Below are 24,419 nucleotides of genomic sequence, written 5' to 3'. Positions count from 1 at the left end.
TCCTCACCTCAAATCAGAAAATAAACCTCCTGAGTTCAAAACAGAAACTCTCTACTAAACATTAATTAATGGACAAACCCTGTCAATATCTTGTTTTTAAATCTTGTTCAAAACTGACGCCATCCCCTTGCAGATATATTTACACTCATAACTTCACCTTGCACACATTTCTTCAGATTTAGCAAAATGCAATTTAGTCCACTTATTAAAGAACTCTTAACTTTCATATCTGCCTTTGAGTTTGTATCCGGTCAGTCTGATTACAGTTCGAGTTCTCAGACATTTTAGTTATAAAATCTCTTGGTTCACTCCAATAGGTGTTTAGAACACATGCATTGTATATGGGTTTTACTATTAGAGCCCCGATCTTCTTCCCGAGTTCATGGGTGAGGCACCCTGCTGTTATTCCCCTAGGCCATCTTCAGTGACACACTTTGAACTTGGCCCTGAGGGGGCAGGAGTGGGCACTGCTGTTTCAAGCCCACTCACCTGAAAACACGTTTGCACGCACCTTCCCTCCTATCAGAGATCTGGCCATCCTCCTGACCCTAGCGCATTTGGTCTTGCCAAATCTTTCGACAAGATCTTTTGGAGCCAGGTTTATCTTCCTCAGGGTGATGGAGAAATTGCTGTGTTCCTTTAAGGCACGAATCAAGGACAGGAGCGAGTGAGAGCCTTGTGGACGCAGCCCCAGGCTGCAGTCTGGGGCCCAATTAGCAATGAGCTAAGCAGGGTTTTTGTTTAGCTTAGCAACCGCCTGCGCGGTCCCGGGGGCCCGTTGGGGTATCTCTGGCGGGCGGAGGCCCAGATCAACCTCCAGCCCGCGGGGGCGCTGGGCGGCTGCGGCACGTCGCCTCCATCGGCTCCCAGACCTTTGGCCCTCGGGGGGTCTCGACGCACTAGGCAGAGAAGGGGCTGCTCCCCACAGAGGGTGGCCGCCGCCCGCAGTCTCAGCACTCCGCGGGCGGACCAGGCTGTCGGGGAAGGTCAGTCGAAAGCCGAGTGGGGCTGAGCGCCGGGAGAGGCTCGTCGGCTGGGAGAGAGCGCCAGAGGCCCCCTAGGCTCGGCGTGGGACGCGGACCGCAGGCCGCGCGCCCCAGCCCGGGACAGCCCGGATCCGACCCCTGCGGGCGGCGGTGGATGGAGCCCGGCAGCCCGGCTTCCTGTGGTCTGGAGATCCAGGCAGCAGCGGGGACAGCATCTCCAAGGCTGGGACATGAAGGTCGCTGTGTTGGACCTGGGGTCTCTGTTTGCCAAAATCTTCAAGACCCCGACGGCGCCCCCCGCGGTCCCCTCGCCGGCCGCCGCCTCCAGCCCCTCGGGAGCCGCGGCCAGCGCACGGCGGGCGGGCTCCAGCGCGGGGGCCTCGCCTAGCATGGCCGCGACCCTGACCCCCTTCCCCTTCCCCGCGCGGGCGCCCGACTCCCCCTCCGCCTCCAGGGGGCCGCCCGCCTCGCTCCAGCCCGCGCTCGCCGCCTCTCACCCCAGGGTCTCGGGCGCGAGCCGCGCGGCGGAGGCGGCAGGGACGACCCTCTCGGTGCCCAGCAGCCCGGGCGCCGCCAGAGCGCAGCCCTTGCCCCCGGCCCCCGGCAGCAGCGGCTGCGGCGCGGCGGGTCCCCCCGCGCACGCCGTGGCCTCGGCGCGGCCGTCCGCGGGCGCGGGCGGGGTCTGCGCGGCGCTGCCGTCGATCCCGGGCGCCGCGGGCAGCCGCAGTGCCGCCGCGAGCCCACGGAACGCCCGCCAGCCTGGCCCCGGCGAGCGAGAGCCCGGCGCCTGGATGCCGCCCGGGCCCGGCCCCAAGACTCTGTTCTTCACCCTGCCGGACATCGGCGAGGAGTGGGCCTCGGACAGCGACTCCGAGGGCGGCGGAGAAGCGTGAGTAGCAGCCGGGTCCCTGTCGGTCGGGGTTGGGACGCCTCCGCTCCCCCGGCACAGCCACCTCGCCGCGCGCAGCGGAGAGAACCGCGCTATTGGCTGTCACTTCCACTGCGGTACGGGGCACCCCCCTTGCACTTCCCCCGAGTCCTTATCGCTCGCCTCCCTGCGCCTTTCGGAAACACGGGGCGACGTGCCTTTGCTCAACTTTGCTGCTTCTCGGCAGAGAGGGAGGCCAAGCAGGGCTTGAAGGAAAGGACGGAATTTGGCTTCTCTTCAAACAGAAGCGTTCGTTCAGATCGTGTGAGACCCTGCTTTCCTTAGGGACTTGGAGAGGAGGCCTCCTCCGGTCCCTTTCTCTTGTGCAGAATATGCTCGATGTGCAGCCGCACCCAGCACACTCGTTGGCAGCTACGATTTTGAGACGCGGTGAGACACACGGTGCTTCCCTGCTTTCCAAAGATCGGCCACAACCCTTATCCCAAATGGGATGGGTTTTCTTTGTGTGACATCTCATTAACTTACATATGTACACCATCGTCTGACACACGTGGGATTTGTAAGGCTCAGGACACTTGTGATCGTACACCCTAGAGCTTCTGAGTTATTGTCATAGTGCGCTGAGGTCCTACGGAAACGCTGACTGACTTCACGGGAACATTTCACTGGGGACTGGGGAACCCTGTCCTCAACACACACACACACACACACACACACACACACACACGACCCTCTCACCATCGACAGCAGTGATGAAAACATTCATCTAAAAACATACAGTTTAGAATTAAGGTGAATTTTATTTTTTTTAAAAGATTTTATTTATTTATTTGACAGAGATCACAATAAGGCAGAGAGGCAGGCAGAGGGGCGAAGGTGGGGGTGTGGGAAGCAGGCTCCCTGCTGAACTGAGAGCCCGATGCGGCCTCGATCCCAGGACCCTGGGATCATGACCTGAGCCGAAAGCAGAGGCTTTAACTCCCCGAGCCACCCAGGCGCCCCGATTTTATTTTTTTTAATGAGCAGAACATACAGCTAACCTTAGGTGGGTAGAGAAATGTTCAGCCTTCCGAATCCTGCAAAAGAATAGTGAAATGGTCAAAAGTGGACCAGAGGGGCCCATTGACAGATGGAAATTTCTACTTTAGAATCTGTCTAAGGAAGGACCGTCCTGCTGGCCCTGAAGCTCTTCCCTACCACTTCCTCCCCTCTGCCAGCCCCATCCCCCAAAGGTACTGGAGAACTTTTGCATTAAAATGGATTCTAACCCATGGGGTGCCTGGGTGGCTCAGTGGGTTAAGCCCCTGCCTTCGGCTCAGGTCATGATCTCAGGGTCCTGGGATCGAGTCCCGCATCGGGTTCTCGGCTCCGCGGGGAGCCTGCTTCCTCCTCTCTCTCTCTCTCTGCCTGCCTCTCTGCCTACTTGTGATCTCTCTGTGTCAAATGAATAAATAAAAAATCTTTTAAAAAAATGGATTCTAACCCTTTCACAATTTAAATAAATGCGTTTTCACAATACTGCTTGACATTCACCTCTCGGCAAAGGTAAACAAATGACATTAGGTTGTTTCTTTTTATTTAAAACAACATAGTGAGACATACATTAATCAACTGATTTTTCTCGAAGGAAAATCAATTGCATTTGGATAAGTGGTTAGAATACCTATCCTGAGAAATTAGGCCTTTGTTATTGGCTATTGGCCCTGAACACTTGCGCAGTTAATGTTTTATGAGCAAACAGTTCAACACCCTGACTTTAAACTCTAGGCTTAGTGCTTTATACAAACAGACACCCAGACATTCACCGTGGCCTGGGAGAGAACTGATGCTGGTTTCAATTTTCAAGCATCTTAGTCTGTTTCTATTGTCCAAAACTTTTTAATAGGCACATTTTGAATGACACTATTTGGCCTTATATACAGAAGTGACTTCTGCATGAGTAAATGTATCCACTTTTACTGAAAGTACAGGCATTGAATTTTAGATAACTGCTATGAGAAATAATATGCATAGATATGTGCATAATCTTTCTCGGTAGGTGTGTTCACACTCTCCTGGGACATTGGACAGCCCTCGGAGTGCACCATTTTTCTTTTGTAGATACACAAATCCTCATATCCCCTCCCTTCACGCCTCATTCCTTTTTCATTTATAAAGTTTCCCAAGGGACAAGGAGAAAGGAGGAACGTTTTAAGCTGCCTTTTCCTTTATTACATACAGACCTTTTGCTCCTTAAAGGATACTTTTTCCCCTCCTGGATTTCTAGATTGACGATAACATTGAATAAACATTCATCATTCAATAATGGATTTACGTTGTACTAACACAACTTCACCTGCTATTTTATAGATAGCTGCCAGGAATTACTAGCCTGCTTGATTAAAACAGAGTTAATTAGAGATATTAAAATAGAGTATTTGGTTTTCTAAACCCCAGGGACGTGAGTCAGTGGAGGTGGTTAATGCAGGAGTAGGGAAAAAAAAAAAAAAAAGCAGTAGGTAGAAAGAGTATGGAGACTTGGAAACAACTGGAAATAAATCTTTGGGAAACACGAACCCAATGGCAAGACCATGACACTCACTTATAAAGCAAAATCCTCATTCACAGTTTCTATTTCTTTGAAGAAAACTCATGTGTTGTACATTCTGATTCTGTACTGTTCTATTAAAACTAAAAATAGTGGAATTAATTGGAGTGGGAAGGTATGCAAACTTTCGATTCTGGGACTTTTTTCTTTCTTTCTTTCTTTCTTTTTTTTACTACACTGCTGTCTAGCAGCATGAATTTTGATCTCTGAACCGTGGAGTCAATAAATGAATGCCAGAAGAAAGGCTTGCCCTTGGCATTCCATGGGGCACACTGGCTGCCACATCTGAAGCAGAGGTAGAGGATACCGAGTTTCCTTCCTCTCCTCGCCCTCTCGCACTCCCACATACGTGATCCCACACTTTTTGTCTTCACCCTCACTTCCCAAGGCCCTCTGCCTTTCCTTTACACCTTGTACCTCATTCACACTCATTCAGTCTCACCCACACATCACACTGCCTTTTTCCGCTTCTGAACTACGCAGTAACCACCTTGTGAAAGGTCTTACTCTGTTTGTTCTGGACATGTAAGAATTGCTAACAGTAGCAATATATATATAGGGAGGCAGCTATACAGATAACAGCTGTATATGAATATTGAATATATGAATATTGGTAGATTGTGAACTTCCCATCGTCAGAAAGGATTTCTATCTTTCATAAGTTATTGCTGCTGACATATCATTATCATTGTTTTTTTTTGTTTTTTTGTTTTTTTAAAGATTTTATTTATTTATTTGACAGAGAGAGATCACAAGTAGACAGAGAGGCAGGCAGAGAGAGAGAGAGGGAAGCAGGCTCCCTGCTGAGCAGAGAGCCCGATGCGGGCCTCAATCCCAGGACCCTGAGATCATGACCTGAGCCGAAGGCAGCGGCTTAACCCACTGAGCCACCCAGGCGCCCTTGTTTTTGTTTTTATTTTCCAGTTGTTGAGTGCCATTGTCAGAGTCATGTTAGTGTGGGAAGTATTGCAGTAATCGCCAGCAGGGCTGGTTAACTTGGCTGGCGATAACACAGATGCAGGGGCTTATCTCTTAGTTCATCCATTCTTGAAGCAGCCCCGGTGGGAGTGACGCCCAGGCACCCAGGAGTCGGAAGACTGGGATTCCAATCTCAAACCATTTGCCAGCTGTGTAATTCTGGACCCGGTACTCTGTGCTCCAAACTGTAGGATCTCCTCCTTGGTAATATAGCTGAGAATAGTACTTGCCTCATAGGGATGTTCCCCAGATTAATTGCAATAGTATCTTAAGTGACTAATGCATGGAGAAAGGCTTTAAAAATGTGAGCCATGATTACCATCTGCTTCCTGGCACAGAAATGAAAGTTGAGAGCATGTTTCCTGAAAGGATGCATTCCAGGTGAAGGAAAGGTTGACAGAAAAAAAGAATTCATTGACAGTTATCATCTGACTCTTATCAATGGCATCTTTTAGTTCCATTACTTGGGAGAACAAATTAGAGTACTTGAATCTTTCATCACAACTGACAGAAGATAAAGGTTACCTTCATTAGTACGACCACTGATTGTGGTATCGTACCTAGAAGGAATGTTTTTGCCACCCTGGGATCAGACTTTTAATTTTTAATTTTTATAGACCCTGCAGAATAATTGTAACATCATGAATTGTTTCCGGCCCACCTTCTGTACGGCTCTTGGCCATTCCTACTGGCCAGCCCTATGATTCATGTTCACATATTAAGTCTTATTTGGACTATAAACTCTTTGTCCTGTGCCACTGAAGACAACGTATGCAATAAATAAAACAATAAATATAAAATTTAAAAATAAAACAATAAATGTAAAATAAAAAACAATTTTATTAACTTTCATGGGTAATTGCCTAAAAACCTAGAGGCGATTTAAATGTCCTTCCTTAAGAATAATTGCTGTCTTGGATCTTTCTGTTTCGTTGTCTTAGAGTTTCCCCAAAGTTAGTAATGTTTTCTGCTGGGACTTTGCATTTCCACAGGGATGAACAGTGAGCTCCGTAGACTATTATCATATGACTATTATTTTCTATTACACTCTTATGACCATTACCTTTATTAAAAATACTAATAGCTTGAGTTAGTTGTGCACATATTTGCTTAATTGTCTAGCACTTGCTTCAACCCAAGAAAACAATTTTATTTTTACTGTCTTCTGCAGTCGTTTTTTATACTTTAAATTATCTTCTTTGCTTTGTTATATTTTAAAATCTCAAAAATCATATTTGAACCTATAACTATATGTTCTGCTATGTATTTAAAGAACACCTTTTCATATTTTTTTCTAATATAGTAGCTAAGATGTATAACACTTGATAAGTGCCAAGTACATAAAACCAATCCCATAATGTGGATATAAAATCTTGATAGTTCTGAAATCATACTAGTCAATTTATATTAGGATAGTTTTTAGAGCATGGGTTTGAAGTCTGATTGACTTCGATCAAATCCCACTTGATAATTTTTCTGAGAATACCAAGAATAGAATAGTAGTTAAGTATTCACCTTCCTTGTCTTTAAGCCTTGCCTTTTCATCCCTAAAATGGGCGTTAATAATAATACTGAGTCAAAGAGATACTGTAAGCATTAAAAGTGATAATATATGCAAACATCTCCCATTGGTGTTGGGGACATAAGCACTCAATAAGCAGCTAATTATACCTTTGGCTCATAATTATCATTTAGTATCTATTTATTTATCACCCACCATCAGCATTCCTTGTATAAAATACAGTTTATTGCTATGATCTTCAGTAAAGATTAACATATGATTTTTCAAAACATAGCTGTTAACATGTATGTATAAAATATCTCTTCCATTTAAGACCCATACAGAGCTCAACCTTCTGAATGATTGGAGCACAACTAGAAATAAATCTTACTCAAAGAGTAAGAAAAATAAGATGAGCCCATGAGCCCACTCGGAGCCCATGAGCCCATAGTTAGGGGAGAAGGTGCCTGTAGATAATGGGAAGGGAATTTGAGTCCTAAAGAATGGGATAAGTTGGGGCACATAGAAGCTTGGGATTTGGAAGGACATTTCAGGAGACTAAAACTGTGTGAGCAAATCATGGGGGCACAAAACTCTATGTCACATAAGGAGTTCAATTTGTTAGGAGCACAGTGTTTGTGAAAAGCCATTAGGAGAAAACCCGGGGAGAGACTTGGACACCAGACTCTGTTTAGTAAACACTGGAGAGGCCACTAAATGTTTTCAGACAGAGAAGTGTCATAAACTGGACTGAGCTCTAGAAGGATTAAGCTAATGCACAGGAGAGTGTAAGCCCAGAAATAGTAGGAGGCTCCGGCAGTAAAAGCCTTGAGTGGTATGAGGGCCTGGGATGCAGATGATAAAAATAAAGATACTGGGATGACCAACATCACTAGAATGGCAACGCCTTGAAGGAAGCAAGGAGAGATGAAGATCATTTTACACGGCTGCGAGGAAAATGCCATTAATAAAGTGGGAACGCAGAAGTGGGCTCATGGGGTAGATGAGGAATTCACTTTGGGATGCACATCGAGTTGAAATCTTAGGAAAACAACTGAAAAGGTGTCAGGCAGAGAGCCGGACATTCGTGAGTGGAACTTGGGAGAAAGATTAAGGACTGGGAATATAAATATGGCAGCTTTCCATATGCAGTTGATGGAGAATATGTACAGCAGTTACATATTACAGTGTAACAGCGCCTTACAGCCTCTGCAAGGTAAAGTGTTCTTTTTTGTTGTTGCTGGGTGTTTAAAGGTCTTCTAAAATTAGAGGTGTTTCTTCTCTGTGCTAGACTAGCATTTCTCAATATGTGTCCCGTCGGTCACCTGTTCCCAATCCATGACAAGATAAGTACAAGGTCGGGGTCCCTGGGTGGCTCAATGGGTTAAAGCCTCTGCCTTCGGCTCAGGTCATGATCCCAGGGTCCTGGGATCGAGCCCCCCATTGGGCTCTCTGCTCAGCGGGTAGCCTGCTTCCCTTCCTCTCTCTCTCTCTCTGCCTACCTGTGATCTCTGTCTGTCAAATAAATAAAAAATCTTAAAAAAAAAAAAAGATAAATACAGGGAATAAGAGTAAGTATTTAGAAACTTCTATAGCAATTGACAGAGTAACTTTATGGCTATTGGCTGATAACAAAACATTTCTATTTGGTGCATCTTTATTTTCCCCATTCATTTTCTAGCTAATTGATTTTTATTATGCTTTGACAATATTTATCCACAAAGAACTGGAAAAATATTTTTTAAATAGTCTGACACTGCACAATAGTTTGAGAAGCACTGAGGCAGACTTGACTTAGATACCTTTAGACCACAAGGGGCAAAATATTTCAGGACACCAAGAGAGAAAAGACCAGCCAAGTGATTCTACTGCCTTTTTACTCTCCCTAAAATACAGGGCTAAGCAACATTCAGAGCGGCCTCTGGTTAAAGATGAGATTCTTTCTGTTGCTCAAATGATCTAGACCTGCAGACATGCTCTGTTCACAATACATTTGGGAGCTGGGTCCCCAGGGTACAACCTGTAGGCAAGAGTGGACTGCTCAGTAAGAAGGTTTTCTCATACTCTTGTTTTTTTGTTTTTTGAAGTTTTAATCCAAAGGCTATGTCCACCATGACTCTCATAACTCATTTACAGCCCTTGATGGCAATTTGTCTCATAAAGCATAACTTGCAAACACAGATACTTTCCGGAAAAAAAGCAACTTTTGACAGGAAATTTGCAAACACAATATGCTTTCTTCTCTTGTTGCCCATCTGTCCTCTTTGGGAACAGTCCTTTGCTTGGGATGAAAGAGATGATCATAATGTATTAATCTTTTCTGAATCCCATAGAGAGGAAGCGTGTCACAGTGAGGACACTGATCTTGTGCCCCCTGAGGCTATTTTCCCGCATTATAAATTGAATTTCCATTTGAGACTCACATTTAATTTCCATTTGAGGTTCTTCCAAAGTGGTAGAAACTAAAACTCAGTTGTGTGGGATTTCCTTCATCTTTGTCTTAGGCTTGAGCTGTGGGTGGTGGGGGGTGTGCTAATATGGGACCAGGATATTCAGTGGCAGGGAAGGAGCCTACTTGTTTGCTGATGACCTCTATTCTTGCTGAACCCACTGAAATGTCCACAGTCTCATTTTATCCATCTGTATTACCCAGGTTCCGTGCACATATTCACCAAGCCTCTTCAAGTTAGGGCTCTGTCCCTTATTTCTGTGGTACTCATGAGAGCCCCAGGGGTCAGCCTGTTGCTCTCATACCAGCATTCTCCATTATAGGACTTCCAGGAAGATGACAGTCCACACCACATAGTCTTTCTTTTCTCCAGGATCCTCACACCAGCTCTCCTGAAGGATCAGGGCACAGGTCCCCTCTGATCCCTTACCCTATCTAGATCCTCGAGAACACCTCTAGGAACTCCTGGTGCTGAATGCCTGATTCAAGGACCTACCAGTTCATGGGAATGAGAAAAGACGTTCCTTCCTCCACTGGGCGCATTACTGCACTGCGGTGCAAATCAAGCACCAAATCAAGGGCTGGCTAGATTTCAAATCTACCTCCTGGCTTTGTGCCTTCTCTAGGGCACAGTGTTTCTGATGGCTTATTTTGCTTTGTGTTGGCCACTCAAGTCCACATCCTCATTTCCTAATCTCCCTAAGGTTCCCTTCTCTGAGACAGAAGATCTGACTCACAGAATCTTCCCATTCTAGGGAATCTGTTTCTCTTCGGAGTGTTAGGAAGAACCTCCCCAATGTATGTTTTTCCCTAAATCTTTTATTAGGTTAAAAGTCCATACCAAAAGTCCATACCAGGGGCTCAGTGGGTTAAGCCTCTGCCTTTGGCTCAGGTCATGAGCCCAGGGTCCTGGGATCGAGACCCACATCGGGCTCTCTGCTCAGCAGGGAGCCTGCTTTCTCCTCTCTCTCTGCCTGCCTGTCTGCCTACTTGTGATCTCTATCTGTCAAATAAATAAATAAAATCTTAAAAAAAAAAAAAAGAAGTCCATACAAATCTTGTAAGTTCAGGCTTTAATAAGCACACACACACACACACACACACATAAAAATCAAAGAGGGGGAACCCTGCTGCATTTGTTTTCCGAAGCAATAAGCAAAAAAGTTTTGGATTATGCAGTATGAGAGGGGACAAAGGAACATGAAAACACTAGGGAAAAAAATCAATTGAAATAAATTTAAAAATACTTCACAGGAGAACACTTTTCCATTCACCAGAGTAGTATGGATATTTGTTTAATTCAACAACAGCTGAACCACTCACTTCTTGAATATAATTTTACAATCTGTAGGCAAACATTTTGCTTTATTACAAAAAACTATCTGAATGTTCTTTGGTCCTAGGACTACTAGGTATTTTACATATACATATTAAATAGGACATGACTCAAAATACTTTGTACTATCCACTAAATAAATGAATAAATATTATTCATTAAGTATGTATCGAAAAAAACTTTTTAAATGACGTTTTATTCTTGAGAGGTAGAAATAGTCAACAAAGACCGCATGTTTCATAAAGCAAAGAAATTAAATAAAGCTTTTGAAATGAGCAAATGTCCAAATGTGAACTTGAAAAAAAAGTGAAATGGTCTTTGGCAATGACAAGAAAAACAGTCAAGCCGAACATTTCCCTAATTTTATTTAATAAACAGATTATTAAGACTAAATAAATTAAGTAAAATGAAGAACTAAATAAAATGTTCTTTTCAGATGCACATAGACAAGTATATTCTTCTCAGGAACATTGTCATCTCAAATTTATTGTAATGTCATCTTTATTGTAATAAAGATGAAAACAAACCCCAACTTGGAAGATCACAAATTACATTAGGTTTTTAATGCTAATAATTAAATTTCAGAGAGTGTCACTAGATAACTAGAAGGTTAAAATGAGGACTTCTTTTCAAATGAAACATTTAATTCAAATTTCTTCCATTCATCTGTGACGTCTTGGAAGCCATTATGTACATCCAAGATTCATTAAAATCTAGTTGAATTAAATGTCTCCATGGAAGAAAGTAAGCCCCTTCCCCTTAAAATCCGGTAATTTCATTGCTAAATTAATGCATAAGGATAAATCCTAGGGAACTTTAATTTTATATATAAAACATATTTTAAAGAAGCAGGTGATATAGTCTCTAGAAAAAGTCTACCTCAGTCAGACTTTTGCTTTACCCACTAGTTTTAACATTTTTATGAGCCTGTTGATCTATGTGAGCATTCCTCAAATACATGTTATTCTGGAAAGCCAAGATTTTTAGCATTGGAAACAACAGCTGGTATTTCCAAGTCTACTAGGTACCAAGTGCTGCATGCATGTTTTTTAGACGTTATCATGAATCCCCAAAACAAACATACAAGGTAGGAATTTTATTTCCACTTTACGGACAAAGAAATTGAGGCTCAGAAAGGAACAGAAATTATTTACTTGCCCATGGCTAGTGGGTGGAAAATGTGACATTTATATCCAGGCAGTCATAGCCAAGTGTTTTTTAATGAGTTGTCGAAGACGGTAAGGAGGATAAAAATCTATTTCTATGTATTTGGTAATATTTTCCCTGGAACAAATGGACGCTAAGAAATTTTACCCTTTCCAAAAATAAATCTGAAAAATAAGAATTATGTTAATAAGCAATCTAAAACTATCTTTCTTAGAATAATACTTCTAGTAATACTGGTAAGGGGACAAAATTTAAGGCTTAGTTTTGCCCATTTTGAAGTGCAGATAAAAAAATAACTTTTATCTCAAAGCCATGACTTCTTTCAAATGAAACATTAGTTTTATCAACTATCTTCTCTTTTATTATATATATTGTTCTTATAAATTATTTCATATATATTTAATAGCAAATCAAATATTTTATTCATACTAGTAAGGCAGATAATTGGCAAGCATTGTCTTACGAGTAAAAATGGAGAAGCAGCAATTAGATACCAGGCCCTTGCTAGGGGAAAGGGTATACCTTCACATTAGCATTTTCTTAATTAGGTGTTTCACTTAAGGGTTTAGAAGAAAGCTTATAATTAAATATTGACCACTGTAATCCTTGCCGGGCACTTATATTCATGTTTATCTAATGAATTTTTTTTCTTTCACATAACAATTTAACATGTTGGATCTTGCTTATTGATTTCCAACACAATGATATAATTTTGAGTACCTAAAAAAATCAAATAATGAGGTATTTATTTTAAAGATCCACTGGAGTGACAATTTTTAAGTTAATCATTCACTTCAATTCCTTACAATGAAATTTCTTTTTATGAAGCACATTGAAATTCCATTGAAGAAAACCGTGGGATCCTGTTTCAGATATAAAAGAAATATTAATGACAGTTGCTGAATTCTAAACATACACTGAGCCTATCCTAACATGCTTCCCCACACGTACACACTATCTAGTTTGAGGCTATACAACTGAATCTTGCAGGTGTCGTCCTGCGGCCAGCACTGATCTCTGTCCTGGTTTTTCCTTCTGCTTCTACTCCTTTGTCTTCACTTGGTGGTGGAGTTTAACTTTGGACTTGATGAGAAAATCTGGCTCTTAATGTAGCCCTCCAGACTCCCAGAAAACTGGCTTCAGCTTGCTCTTTACAAATGAGCACTTCTCTGGTGATTTTGACCTGGCTTTCCACTTCAGAACCACCAAGGAGGCTTGCTGAAGAGTGGAATGGTCTTCTGCAGGGATCAAGTTGTCTTGTGAGTCAGTTACGAATAATGTGGTGGCACAGTTGTTTCAGAGGCAAAAATACCACTTTGTGTGATTCTCTGAGAATCCTTCCTTCCCCATGAGACAGCAGTGTGCTGGAGTTGATTGAAATGGCTGGCAGGAGCCAATTATGTTCATCTCTTTCCTGCTGCACGCTGAGTGGCACCCCAGTGGTGGCTGATTGCTGGCCAAAGGAGAGAGTATTCACACCCTGCAAATCTGCAAACGCCTCACATCAGAGAGCTGGTTTACCAGCACACCACTGCTAATGAGTACAAGAAGTATGTTTACTCCCAAAGCCATCCTGCTATGACAGGTAGATTGGAACAAGGGATGTTTTTAGCAATAGCTTATGAATATACTGAAAATGGTTGTCTCTTATGAATATTTAAAAGAGATGTTGGGAGCTGTGCCCTTCAGAAGTCACAGAGCTGGACAGTAGATAGGGGGTCCCTGTCAAGGAGGGGCTCTCAACCTTGAAACCGTTTCCTCCACATTAGAGGATGACATTTTTATGTGTGAGACATGGTTTCATGCACAGTTGTTCATGTAACCCCTTATTCTCCCCATAAACAGGAATATGAAATGATAGTCTTAAAAGCACTCTATTTTGTAATGCACATTGTTGATAAAATTAGTCTCAAATATGTGGTTCATAGCTCACAATGACGATGGAAGTTAAGGACCATGATTTGAGGTGATACATGGATGAGAAGAAATTGTTCCCTGCGGGAGGACTCAGAATAGTTTTCTGTCTTGAAGACTGACTCAGCTAAATGTTATCAAACACAAAACAAAACAAAAGCAAACAAAGGAACTCTTCGTGAAACATCTTAGCACAGAATACATTTTCCTCCTTGCAATGAGGAAAATGTGTTTTTGAGTTTATTATAGCCAAGGGGTTGAGCTCTGCTTACTGGAAATAGGTCTGTTGTGTTTCAGAGCTCACGATTTTTGTGAATTCAAGGTCAATATTAAATTCGGTTTAGGATTAGAATGTTTATTTTTATTATTTAATGCACTTCAGTTGCTCATTGGTTTAATGCTGACACTTTAGCATCTTGCGCGCATGTGCGTGCACGTGTGTGTGTGTGTGTATGTGTTTAGTGTGTGTACTCTAAATACACTTCTAATCCATATACTGGTCCCTGTTGGAAACCTCTGTTTCCAAACCAAACCCGTTGGAAACAAGGTTTCCAACTTGTCCCCATTGGAAACCTCTCTTATGCTGACCATGAAGCAGGATGCAACCATGTTTTTACCCTAAAACGTCTGTGAATTCTTCCTCATTAGAGCATTAGGGGAAAATGTCTATTTTGCTGAAGATTCTCCTGGGAGATGAATGGTGATTTATATCACGCATTGTACGGTATTTTTCTACAAAAATTCCCTTAATTCTCCTTCCAGCAATAGCAGACTAGACTGTGTCAGACCACCCACCACTTGATACAGCTGAAGGCTAGGCAATAAACAACGACAAAAACAAAAACTCTATGAGTTAGGGTAAACTGGAAAGGGACCAGCACCAAAGAGACTGAAACCCAGTTTTAAATCTTCTTAAAGATTGGATTAAGCCTGATTTGGGATTGCTAGAGCCCCGTAGCCCAGTCTGCCAGAAGAAACAAATGTAATCCTCTCTGAATTTAACTATAAGCAACAACCTTATATTGTTTACCAAAGAAACAGTTTACATATAAGAATACAGAAATACTGAATATAAATGCTATTAAAAAAAAGCTGGTGTAGCTTTCATAATATCAGACCAAGTAAATTTTAAAACAAGAAGCCTTAATGGAGGTAACAAAGGCCATTTTATAAATATGAAAGGGCCACTTTATTAGAAGATATGAAAATTCTAAATTTAGAGGCACCAGTAATTTCAAAAATATATAAAATATGTCTATTTTTTGACAGACCTGGAACACTTACTATTTGCTGCTAAGTTTTCTCTACCAGTGAAAGAAAAAAGTGTTCTCCTGCTTTCTGATCATGGCAGGCAGCAAAGATTAAATGGGGGAATTCAAGAATTACCAAATATGGGATGGAAATAAATTTTACAACTCAGAAATAACCTTGTAGATAGTGAAGAGTGTATTCTACACCAAAAAACGGGAGTCTAAAATTTGAATTTGTGAGAACAAATATCTATGTATTTATAGCAACTACAGAACAAAATAAGCAAATCTAACATCATAATGAAATATTTTAACATACCTTTCACAGCAATTGATAGAAAATATACAGAAAAACAATTATTATACAACACTGTTTACAGTAATATATAATAATTACTTTAAAGGACACAAAACTTGTTATAAAGCCACATTAATACATAAAGTATATTACTGGTGCAAAGACAGACACATGGGCCAGTGGAACATAATAAAGAAGTCAAATGCAGTCTTCTAAGTATATGAATGTATATTGTGACAAAGTGGGCTTTGCAAATATTGGTGAAAGGTGGTCTTTCCAATAAATGGTGCAAAATCAGTTGTACATCCTTAAAGAAGTAAAAGAAACTTAATCATCTGTGCCATATTTTACACAAAAAAAATCAATTTCAAGTGAATTGTAGATCTCAGTGTGAAAGGAAACACAATGACACTTCTAGAAGAAAGCATAGGAGATGATCTTTATGTCTTGGGTAGGCAAAGATCAATTAAATAGGACCAAAAAAATGCTAACCAGAAAGAAAAGATTGGCATATTAATGATAGTAAAATTAAGAAGTTCAGTTAATCAGGGGCACCTGGGTGGCTCACAGGGTTAAAGCCTCTGCCTTCGGCTCAGGTCATGATCCCAGGGTCCTGGAATCGAGCCCCGAGTCGGGCTCTCTGCTCAACGGGGAGCCTGCTTCCTCCTCTCCCTCTGCCTGCCTCTCTGCCTACTTGTGATCTCTCTCTCTGTCAAATAAATAAATAAAATCTTTAAAAAAAAAAAAGAAGAAGAAGAAGTTCAGTTAATCAAAAGAGACCCCTAACTGGAAAGCTTTAATTTACCCCAAGAAAGCTTTGTAAGGCCACCAGGGCCTGTAATTGCAATTCATTATTGGATAGGAGGCCCTTTGGAATTTTGGAATTTATGAGTTGAGTTTAGCTTCTGTTTTGCTTTATCATCTCTGTAAAGCGTCGGAAGACAAAAACCTGAAGGGTTTCAGATTCAGACTTAAAAACACAGGGATGCCTGGGTGGCTCAGGCAGTCAAGGGCCAGACTTCGTTTCGGCTCAGGTTGTGGTCTCAGGGTCCTGAGGTCGAGCCCTGTGTTGGGGTTCACCTCAGCAGGGAGCCTCCTAAAGGTTCTCTCTCTCTCCCTCTCCCTTTGCCCTTCGCCCATCTCCACTCTCAAATAAATAAATAAATCTTTAAAAAAAAATAGACCTAGAAACAGATAAACTTAATATTTCTGCAGCAGAGACTTGGTAATATTAATTATTTGACAAATTATGTTGGTACAATATCATTTTCCAGTTCATGCTGCTTTTTTTAACGAAGGGCAAATCTTTACAGACCTATTATCCATTTCAGTAAATTAAGCCATCTGTGTTGATAAAAACCTTGTTTCAAAACCAAGAATTACTGAACTTCATGGAATTTATGATGTTCTTGATTGTAAGACATGTTATTATTTCACATGCCACAGAAAAGAAAAATGTTGTCAGTTAAACTATAATACAATGCTTTCTCATCAATTAGCATTCTAATTTTATTCTTATTGTAGTACATCTTTTAGGTTTAACCAAGCTGCTTTTTTAAAACCATAAATTGCTCTTCTGCCAATATAAAAAGGAAAATATAGGCTAAATAAATTCCTCAAAGTTCTTAATATTCAAAAACTAACTCTTCTGAATTTGTTTTCCACTCAGCATTGTCAAGGCCTTGGTTTTTCCATATTTTCACATTTCCATATTTCCGTATTTTCTATGCCATTAAAACATAGATGAGCCAGTATTTTATTTTATTTTTATTTTTTTAAGATTTTATTTATTTAACAGAGGGAGAGATCACAAGTAGTCAGAGGAGCAAATAGAGAGAGAGGAGGAAGCAGGCTCCCTGCTGAGTGGAGAGCCTGATGCGGGGCTCGATCCGAGGACCCTGAGATCATGACCCCAGCCGAAGGCAGAGGCTTAACCACGGAGCCACCCAGGCGCCCCTGAGATAGTATTTTAAATACGAATCCAGTAAAGTATAAAAAGCTCTTGGTGTGGGGCTCTTTTTTTTTTTTAATTTTATTTATTTCTTTGAGAGGGAGAGACAGCAGAGTGAGTGAAAGAGAGAGAGCGAGAGCAGTACGGTGAGGGGAGAGGGGAGAGGCAGAGGGACAGGGAGAAGCAGCCTCCCGCTGATGCCGGGCGGATCCCAGGACCTTGAGATCATGACCTGACGGGAAGGCAGATGCTTAACTGACTGAGCCACCCAGGTGCCCCTGGGACTGGGCTCCTACTCTGCTTCTGGCTTTGCAGTTAGTAACATGGAGCCAGCCTATACTTGACCCTGCTTACGGCGCATGAACAAAGACCTGTGCTCAGTGCAACGTCTGCTTCAGATTCTTTCTCCCTCTCCTTCGGCCCCTCCCTGCTTCTCATTCTCTCTCTCAAATAAATAAATAAAATCTTTTTTTTTTTTTAAGAGTAGGTTTAGTTTTGTAAGAAACTGCTGAACTGTCTTCCAAAGTGGATGTACCGTTTTCCTTTCCCACCAGCTATAAAAGAGTTCCTGTTGCTCCCCTCACCGTGCTGCTCCCTACTCTCTTCTGTTAATCTGTTGTGTATTCTTACCAATACCAGCCTTGATTATGGTAGCTTTATAGTAAGTCTTGAAATCAGGTAGCATCAGTTTCTTAACTTTTTCTCCTTCAATCTTGTGTTGGTTATTCTGGGCCTTCTGTGTCTCCATATAAACTTTAGAATCAGTTCTAGATATCAGTTTGCTGATACCCACAAAATAACTTGCTGGGATTTTTATTATGATTGCATTAAATCTGAGATTGATAGAACTAATACCTTGACAATATTGAGTCCTTCTATCCATAAACATGTACTATTTCTCTATTTAGTTCTCCCTTGATTTCTTTCAGCAGATTTCTGTCGTTTTCCTTATATAGATTTTGTACATACTTTGTTAGTTGTATATCTAAATAATTCATTTTGGGAGTCTGCAAATGTAAATAGCTTATTTATAATTTCAATTTTCACTTGTTCATTGCTGATATATAGGAAAGCAATTTACTTTTTTATTTTAATCTTGGATCCTGCAACTTTGCTCTAACCACTTACTAGTTCCAGGAGGGGTTTTGGGGGTTGGTTTTTTTTTTTTTTTTTTTTTTCAGTTCTTTTGGATTTTTTACAAAAACAATTACATAATCCATGAACAAAGATAGTTTTCTTTCTTCCAAATCAATATATCTTTTCTTTCATTTTTGTATCTTATTAAACTTTGTCAGACTTCTAGCACTATGTTGGAAAGTGAGTGGTGAGAGAGGACATCCTGACATATTCCTGACCTTAGTGGGAAAGCTTCTAGTTTCTTACAATTGAGTAAGAGTTTAGCTGTAGGCTTTTTGTAGATCCTCTTTATCAAGTTGAAAAAATTCCACTCCATCCACTTTACTGAGAGTTTCGTGAATAGGTGTTGGATTTTATCAAATTCATTTTATGAATCTATGGATATAATCATGTGATCTTTGGTTAGCCTGTTGATATGATTGATTACATTAATTGATTTTTGTGTGTTAAACAAGTCTTGCATACCTAGGATAACTCTTACTTGGCTGTGGTATATAATTCTTTTTACACATTGTAGATTCAATTTACTAATAATTTGTGGAGGATTTTTGCATTTATCTTCATGGGAGATATTGGTCTATAGTTTTCTTGTAATGTCTGTCTAGTTTTGGTATTATGTGGTCCACATAGAATGAGTTAGGAAGTATTTCCTTTGCTTTTATCCTCTGAAAGAGATTTAGAGAATTGGTACAATTTCTTCCTTACATGTTTGGTAGAATTTACCAGTGAGCCCACTTAGGCCTGGTGCTTTCTGTTTTGGAAAAGTTTTTAATTGATTTAATTTCTTTAATAGATTTAAGTGGCCTATTCAAATGATCTCTTTCTTCTTGTGTGAGTTTTGGCAGATTGTGTTTTCCCAGCATTGGTGTGTCCCATCCAGATTATCAAATTTGTGAGCACTGACTTGTTCAGAATACTCCTTTATTAAACTTCTAATGTCCAGGGACACCTGGGTGTCTCAGTTGGTTGGATAACTGCCTTTGGCTCAGGTCATGATCCCGGAGTCCCGGGATCAAGTCCCGCATCAGGCTCCCAGCTCCACAGGGAGTCTGCTTCACTCTCTGACCTTCTCCTCACTCATGCTCTCTCTCACTGTGTCTCTCTCAAATAAATAAATAAAATCTTTAAAAAAAAAAAAAAAAAACTTCTAATGTCCCTGGTTCTTTGTAGTGATAGTCCCTCCTTCATTTCTGACTTCAGTAATTTGTCTCCTTCTCTCTCTCTCTTTCTGGCTAGAGGCTTTTTGATTTTTATTAAGCTTCTCAAATTTTTTGGTTTCATTGGTTTTCTCTATTAAGTTTCCTGTTTTCAGTTTTTCTGATTTCTGCTCTAATTTTTATTATCTCTTTTCTTCTGCTTACTTTGTATTTCATTTGCTCTTCTTTTTCTGGTGTCCTAAGGTAGGAGATTGATTTTAGATTTTCTTTTTTAATATATTCATTCAATGCTATAATTTCCCTTTAAGCACTGTTTTTGCTGTATCCCACTAATTTTTACAGCAAAATCACTAACTAAAAACACAAAATGCAAAACAATAACAACAACAACAAAACAAACCATGGCATGAAACAGACTACAAAGAGGGTACTTCGTAGTGTTAGAACAAAACTGAGAAGGGAAATGGTGCTCTGTTCCACCTCAGCTGAGAACATGCAATTCAGACAAGTCAGGTTTTTTGCTGCTCTGCGCATGTCTGTGAATAAGCATGAAAACACCCTGAGTATTAATTTTGGAATTACAAATAAATTTTAGCAAGTAGGTGAATTCACAAATATGAAATGCATAAATAATGAAGATCAACTGTATTTTAATATTTTAATGACATCAAATGAAACTGAAACTTATAATACTGATCTAGCAATTATTACCAAGTCTTCATTTTCTGCTCCAGTAATTAAAAGAATGAGTGAAATTAAACATTAAAAACACTCTTTTGAAAACTTTGACTACATTGATTCTGCATTGGGGAAAATAAGCTCTTCATAGAACATATGTAGGTAGTTTTTTTCACTTTGAAAGTCTGATGAATTCTATTTTTTTTTAAGATTTTATTTATTTATTTGACAGAGAGAGAGAGAGAGAGAGATCACAAGTAGGCAGAGCAGCAGGCAGAGACAGAGAGGGAAGCAGGTTCCCTGTTGAGCAGAGAGCCAGATGATGATGATGATGAGGGGCTCGATCCCAGGACCCTGAGATCATGACCTGAGCTGAAGGCAGAGGCTTAACCCACTGAGCCACCCAGGTGCCCCTGATGAATTCTTTATAAAAATATTTATAAGACATTTTTCAGATTGTTTGTCTCTTCTGTCACTTTCTACTATAATAGTAAATAAAGTAATATTTAAAAGTTAATACTTAAAAGTAAGAAAAGTTAATATTTAAAAAGTTAGTAAAGTTAATATTTAAAAGTAAGAAAAAAATACTGATTACAGAATGTTATTGAATCCATTTATCCAGTGTATTAGGTTGATGGATAAAATTTCTGGTTTTCTGATTCAAACAGTACATGACTGACAATTTTGTATGCTCTTACCCAAAAATTGTTGTCCTTAATAGACTGCAGCACTAATTTAGAAATTGCTGGATTTCTAAATAACCAATTTAGGTGTTTTGTTTTGAATAAAATACAAATTCTGTATCTTATATATATAACCTATCAACCTCTTAGATTACTTAGGACTTTCTAAGTGTTTTATAGTCTTTATATTGAAAGTCTAATAATTTTTCCCTCTGTTACTCTTTTCAGATGCAACATTCCTCTAAATTTAAAACCTTTCCTATATGCTTTGTTAAATGTAATGTGCTTGAGCTCCTCCAAATCTTTCGTAGAGGGCTTGTGAGGGGTAGGCCATGCATAAAAGACTGAAGTGGGGCATTGAATAAGCTTTGTCTTCAATAGCTTAAGTCAGAATGTTGGCTCTGTCATGTCATTGACTTCTTTGTGCCTCAGTTTGCCAATCTGCAAAATGGTTCTAAAAGTATTTCCTCTTCAAAGAATTCATTGTGAAACTTAAATGCACTAACTCGTTTTGAGTGCTTTAAAGCAGGGATGGGGATGTGGTTAGTCTTTGGGAAATGTTACCAAATATTAATTTAGAACATATTTGGTATATCCAAAGAGAGGTCCATAGAACATCTTTATGAGAGAAGGAACTTCAACAGAAAGCTGCAAATTAGATCAGAGATGAATCTTAGAAAGGACAAACTTTTGAACACGGACTAGACAGATCTGGATAAAACTGTTTGTCCTCGATAATTCACTTATATTGCTCACCCTCAGTTTTCTTCTCTGTACTTAAAACAACACCCATCACAGTGTTGTTAAGGTTTAGAAGTAAGCGATGTCAGTCCCCGAGCCTATTTGCTACCAAAGTGTTGGTGCTCCATGGGCAGACAATGTTAGTGTCTTGATATTTTCTGTCATCTGTGCATACTAGATATCGTGCACTGCAGTAGTGATGTTTGATCCAAACAGTATTCCATATCAGTGCTGGAAAGAAACTTCACTAAATCCTAAACATTGCAAAAAGACATACATGGTATTAAAATCGACCTGGGGATGTTCTTCAGTATTAAAAATGGGAAAGATTGACATCTTGTGGCACTCTAGTGGGATCACAGCAAACATTTCAATCCTAAAGGAGTCAGATAATATAGTTATATTTTGCTTTACATAGTTTGTTCTTAGAAAAAAATTATATAAAACATTTCTTTTGTTATTTAATATCTGATATAACTTACTATAGTTTATTATAATTCTTTAAAGATAATGTTCTTATAAATTTTATTACCTAGGTAATTTTTTTTCATTTTTACATTAAATAATATATTAGTTCTAGGGGCGCCTGGGTGACTCAGTTCGTTAAGTGTCCAACTCTTGATTTCAACTCAGGTCATGATCTCAGGATTGTGAGAATGAGCTCCACATTGCTCAGCATGGAGCCTGCATAAGATTCTCTCTCTCCCTCTCCATCTGCCCCTTTCTACCTGCTGCTCTCTCTTTCTCTCAAAAAAAAAATAAATAAATAAATAAATACACACACACACACACACACATATGTGTGTGTACATATATATAAATCCTATATTTTTTCTGTAATTTTCTATAATCTATGGACTTCACAGTTTACCTAACACAGTGTAAGATTATTATACTCTTCACATTAAAATAATAAAACATAATATTGCTTTATTGGTCTTCTTGGAAAATAGTTATTGACTTGTAAAATATATTTAAATGTGTAGAATAGTTTATCACAAGCATTTTTAAAATGGACTTTATTCTAGAACAGTTTTAAATGTACGGAAAAGTTGCTCCTTATTGTTAACATCTTATACTAGAATAGTTCATTTGTCACAAATAATGAACCATAATTGATGATTATTCTTAACTAAAATTCACATTTCACTCCAATTTCACCAGTGTATTAGGCCGGGATTCTCCAGAGAAACAGAATAGGATGCATCTTTATGTCTATATCTGCACCTGTGTTTATACATTTATATGAAAAGATGTATTTTGAGAGAGAGAGAGAGAGAGTGATTTATCTTAAGGAATTGGCTCACATGATGTTGGAGGCTTGGCTTGATAAGTCTAAATTCTGCAGGGTAGGTTGGCAGGCTGGAGACCTGGGGAAGAGTCACAGTTTGAGTCCAAAGGCAGTCTGTTTGCAGAATTCCTTCTTGTTTAAGAAAGTCGTCCTTATCTTTGTTCTCTTAAAAGCTTCAACTGATTGGACAAGGCCCACCCATGTTATGGAGTATTATCTACTTTATTCAAAGTCCACTGATTTAAAGTTAGCCATTACAACCAGTTTTTCCACAATGTTCTTCTTCTGCTCCAAAATCCTATCCAGGATACCACATTATATTTAATCATCATGTCTCCTTAGTATTCTCTGGTTTGAGACAGTTTCTCAGACCTTCCTTGTTTTGACCACCTTGAGAATTTGAAGAGTACAGTATTTTGTAGAATGCTTCTCAATTAGAAGTTGTCTTACATTTTTATCATGATTAGGCTGTGATTATGGGTTTCTGGGAGGAAGACCACAGAGATGAAATGACATTATCTTCATATCTTCTTCAGGACATGCTATCATCATGACTCATCTCTAATGATGCTGAGCTTGATCCCCTGGCTGAGGGAGTGCTTGTCAGGTTTCTCCCCTGTAAAGTCGTCTTGTCCCCTTTTCTTACTCTACTCTTTGGAATCAAGCCCATACTCAAGGCTGAAGCCAGGAGGTGTTAAGCTCCTTCTCCTAAAAGAAGGGGCAACTACATAATTCATTTATAATTCATCTGTAGGAGATTCACCTCTTTCCCTCCATTTATTTGTTTGTTCATTCATTTATTTATATCAGTATGTACTCACAGATATTTATTTTGCTCCTTGGACTATAATTCAGTACCACATTATTTATTTTGTTACTCAAATTGTTTCAGCTTTAGCCATCCAGTGCTCTTTCAGGTTGGTTCCTGAGTCCCTCTGACATACCCCCACTCTTTTGTAGGTTTTGAGTACTTCCTTATTTTCTGGCATTATGAATGCTCCAGGTATATTTTTGTATTTTCCCTGCCCCAGCCCTGGAATCATCTTTCTCCAAGGAACCCTAGCTCCTCTTATTGGAGAATGGTACTAGAAACCAATATCTAGGTGCTAGGTGTGTTCATTGCTGCAGCAGACAGCTCTGTGGTGGAGAAAGAAAATACATGTGTATCTATATGTGTATATTTGCAAAACAAGGACACAGTTCTGATCATCACAGTTTCCGTTTGCATGCTACCTGTGCAAAGGCAAGGCTGCCTGTACTGGTTAAATACAAAAGTCTATACACAACATTTGTAATTGCAACTGCATAAGAATGAAATGAACACAAGTGAACTCTCCACTCACTTTTCCTTTTAAACTCTCACTGGAAGTAACTCAGTGTTTGGAGAGCTGAAAGGGGGAATGCTTTAAGTTACAATGTTTTATGC

At 40.1% G+C, this 24,419-nt stretch overlaps 1 protein-coding gene across 2 annotated transcripts in view; it reads left to right on the top strand.

Moving 5' to 3' along the window:
* Positions 1–730: 730 nt before the first annotated feature.
* The window catches only part of FAM149A (family with sequence similarity 149 member A), a 61,284-nt gene continuing 37,595 nt past the window's right edge, over positions 731–24,419 (top strand). The window contains exon 1 of one of the 2 annotated variants that reach the window (XR_004282268.1): positions 731–1,875. Coding sequence is in view for 1 of the 2 variants with exons in the window: in XM_032329147.1 (XP_032185038.1) it covers positions 1,217–1,875 (659 nt within the window). In the remaining variant the exon portion in view is untranslated. The remainder of the gene's footprint in view (positions 1,876–24,419) is intronic. The other variant, XM_032329147.1, reaches the window with a different exon arrangement.

Source organism: Mustela erminea, chromosome 21 (assembly GCF_009829155.1).
Source record: "Mustela erminea isolate mMusErm1 chromosome 21, mMusErm1.Pri, whole genome shotgun sequence".
Lineage (NCBI taxonomy): Eukaryota > Metazoa > Chordata > Mammalia > Carnivora > Mustelidae > Mustela > Mustela erminea.
Note: the sequence above shows the minus strand (reverse complement) of the source record. Positions and strands in the feature narration are given on the sequence as shown.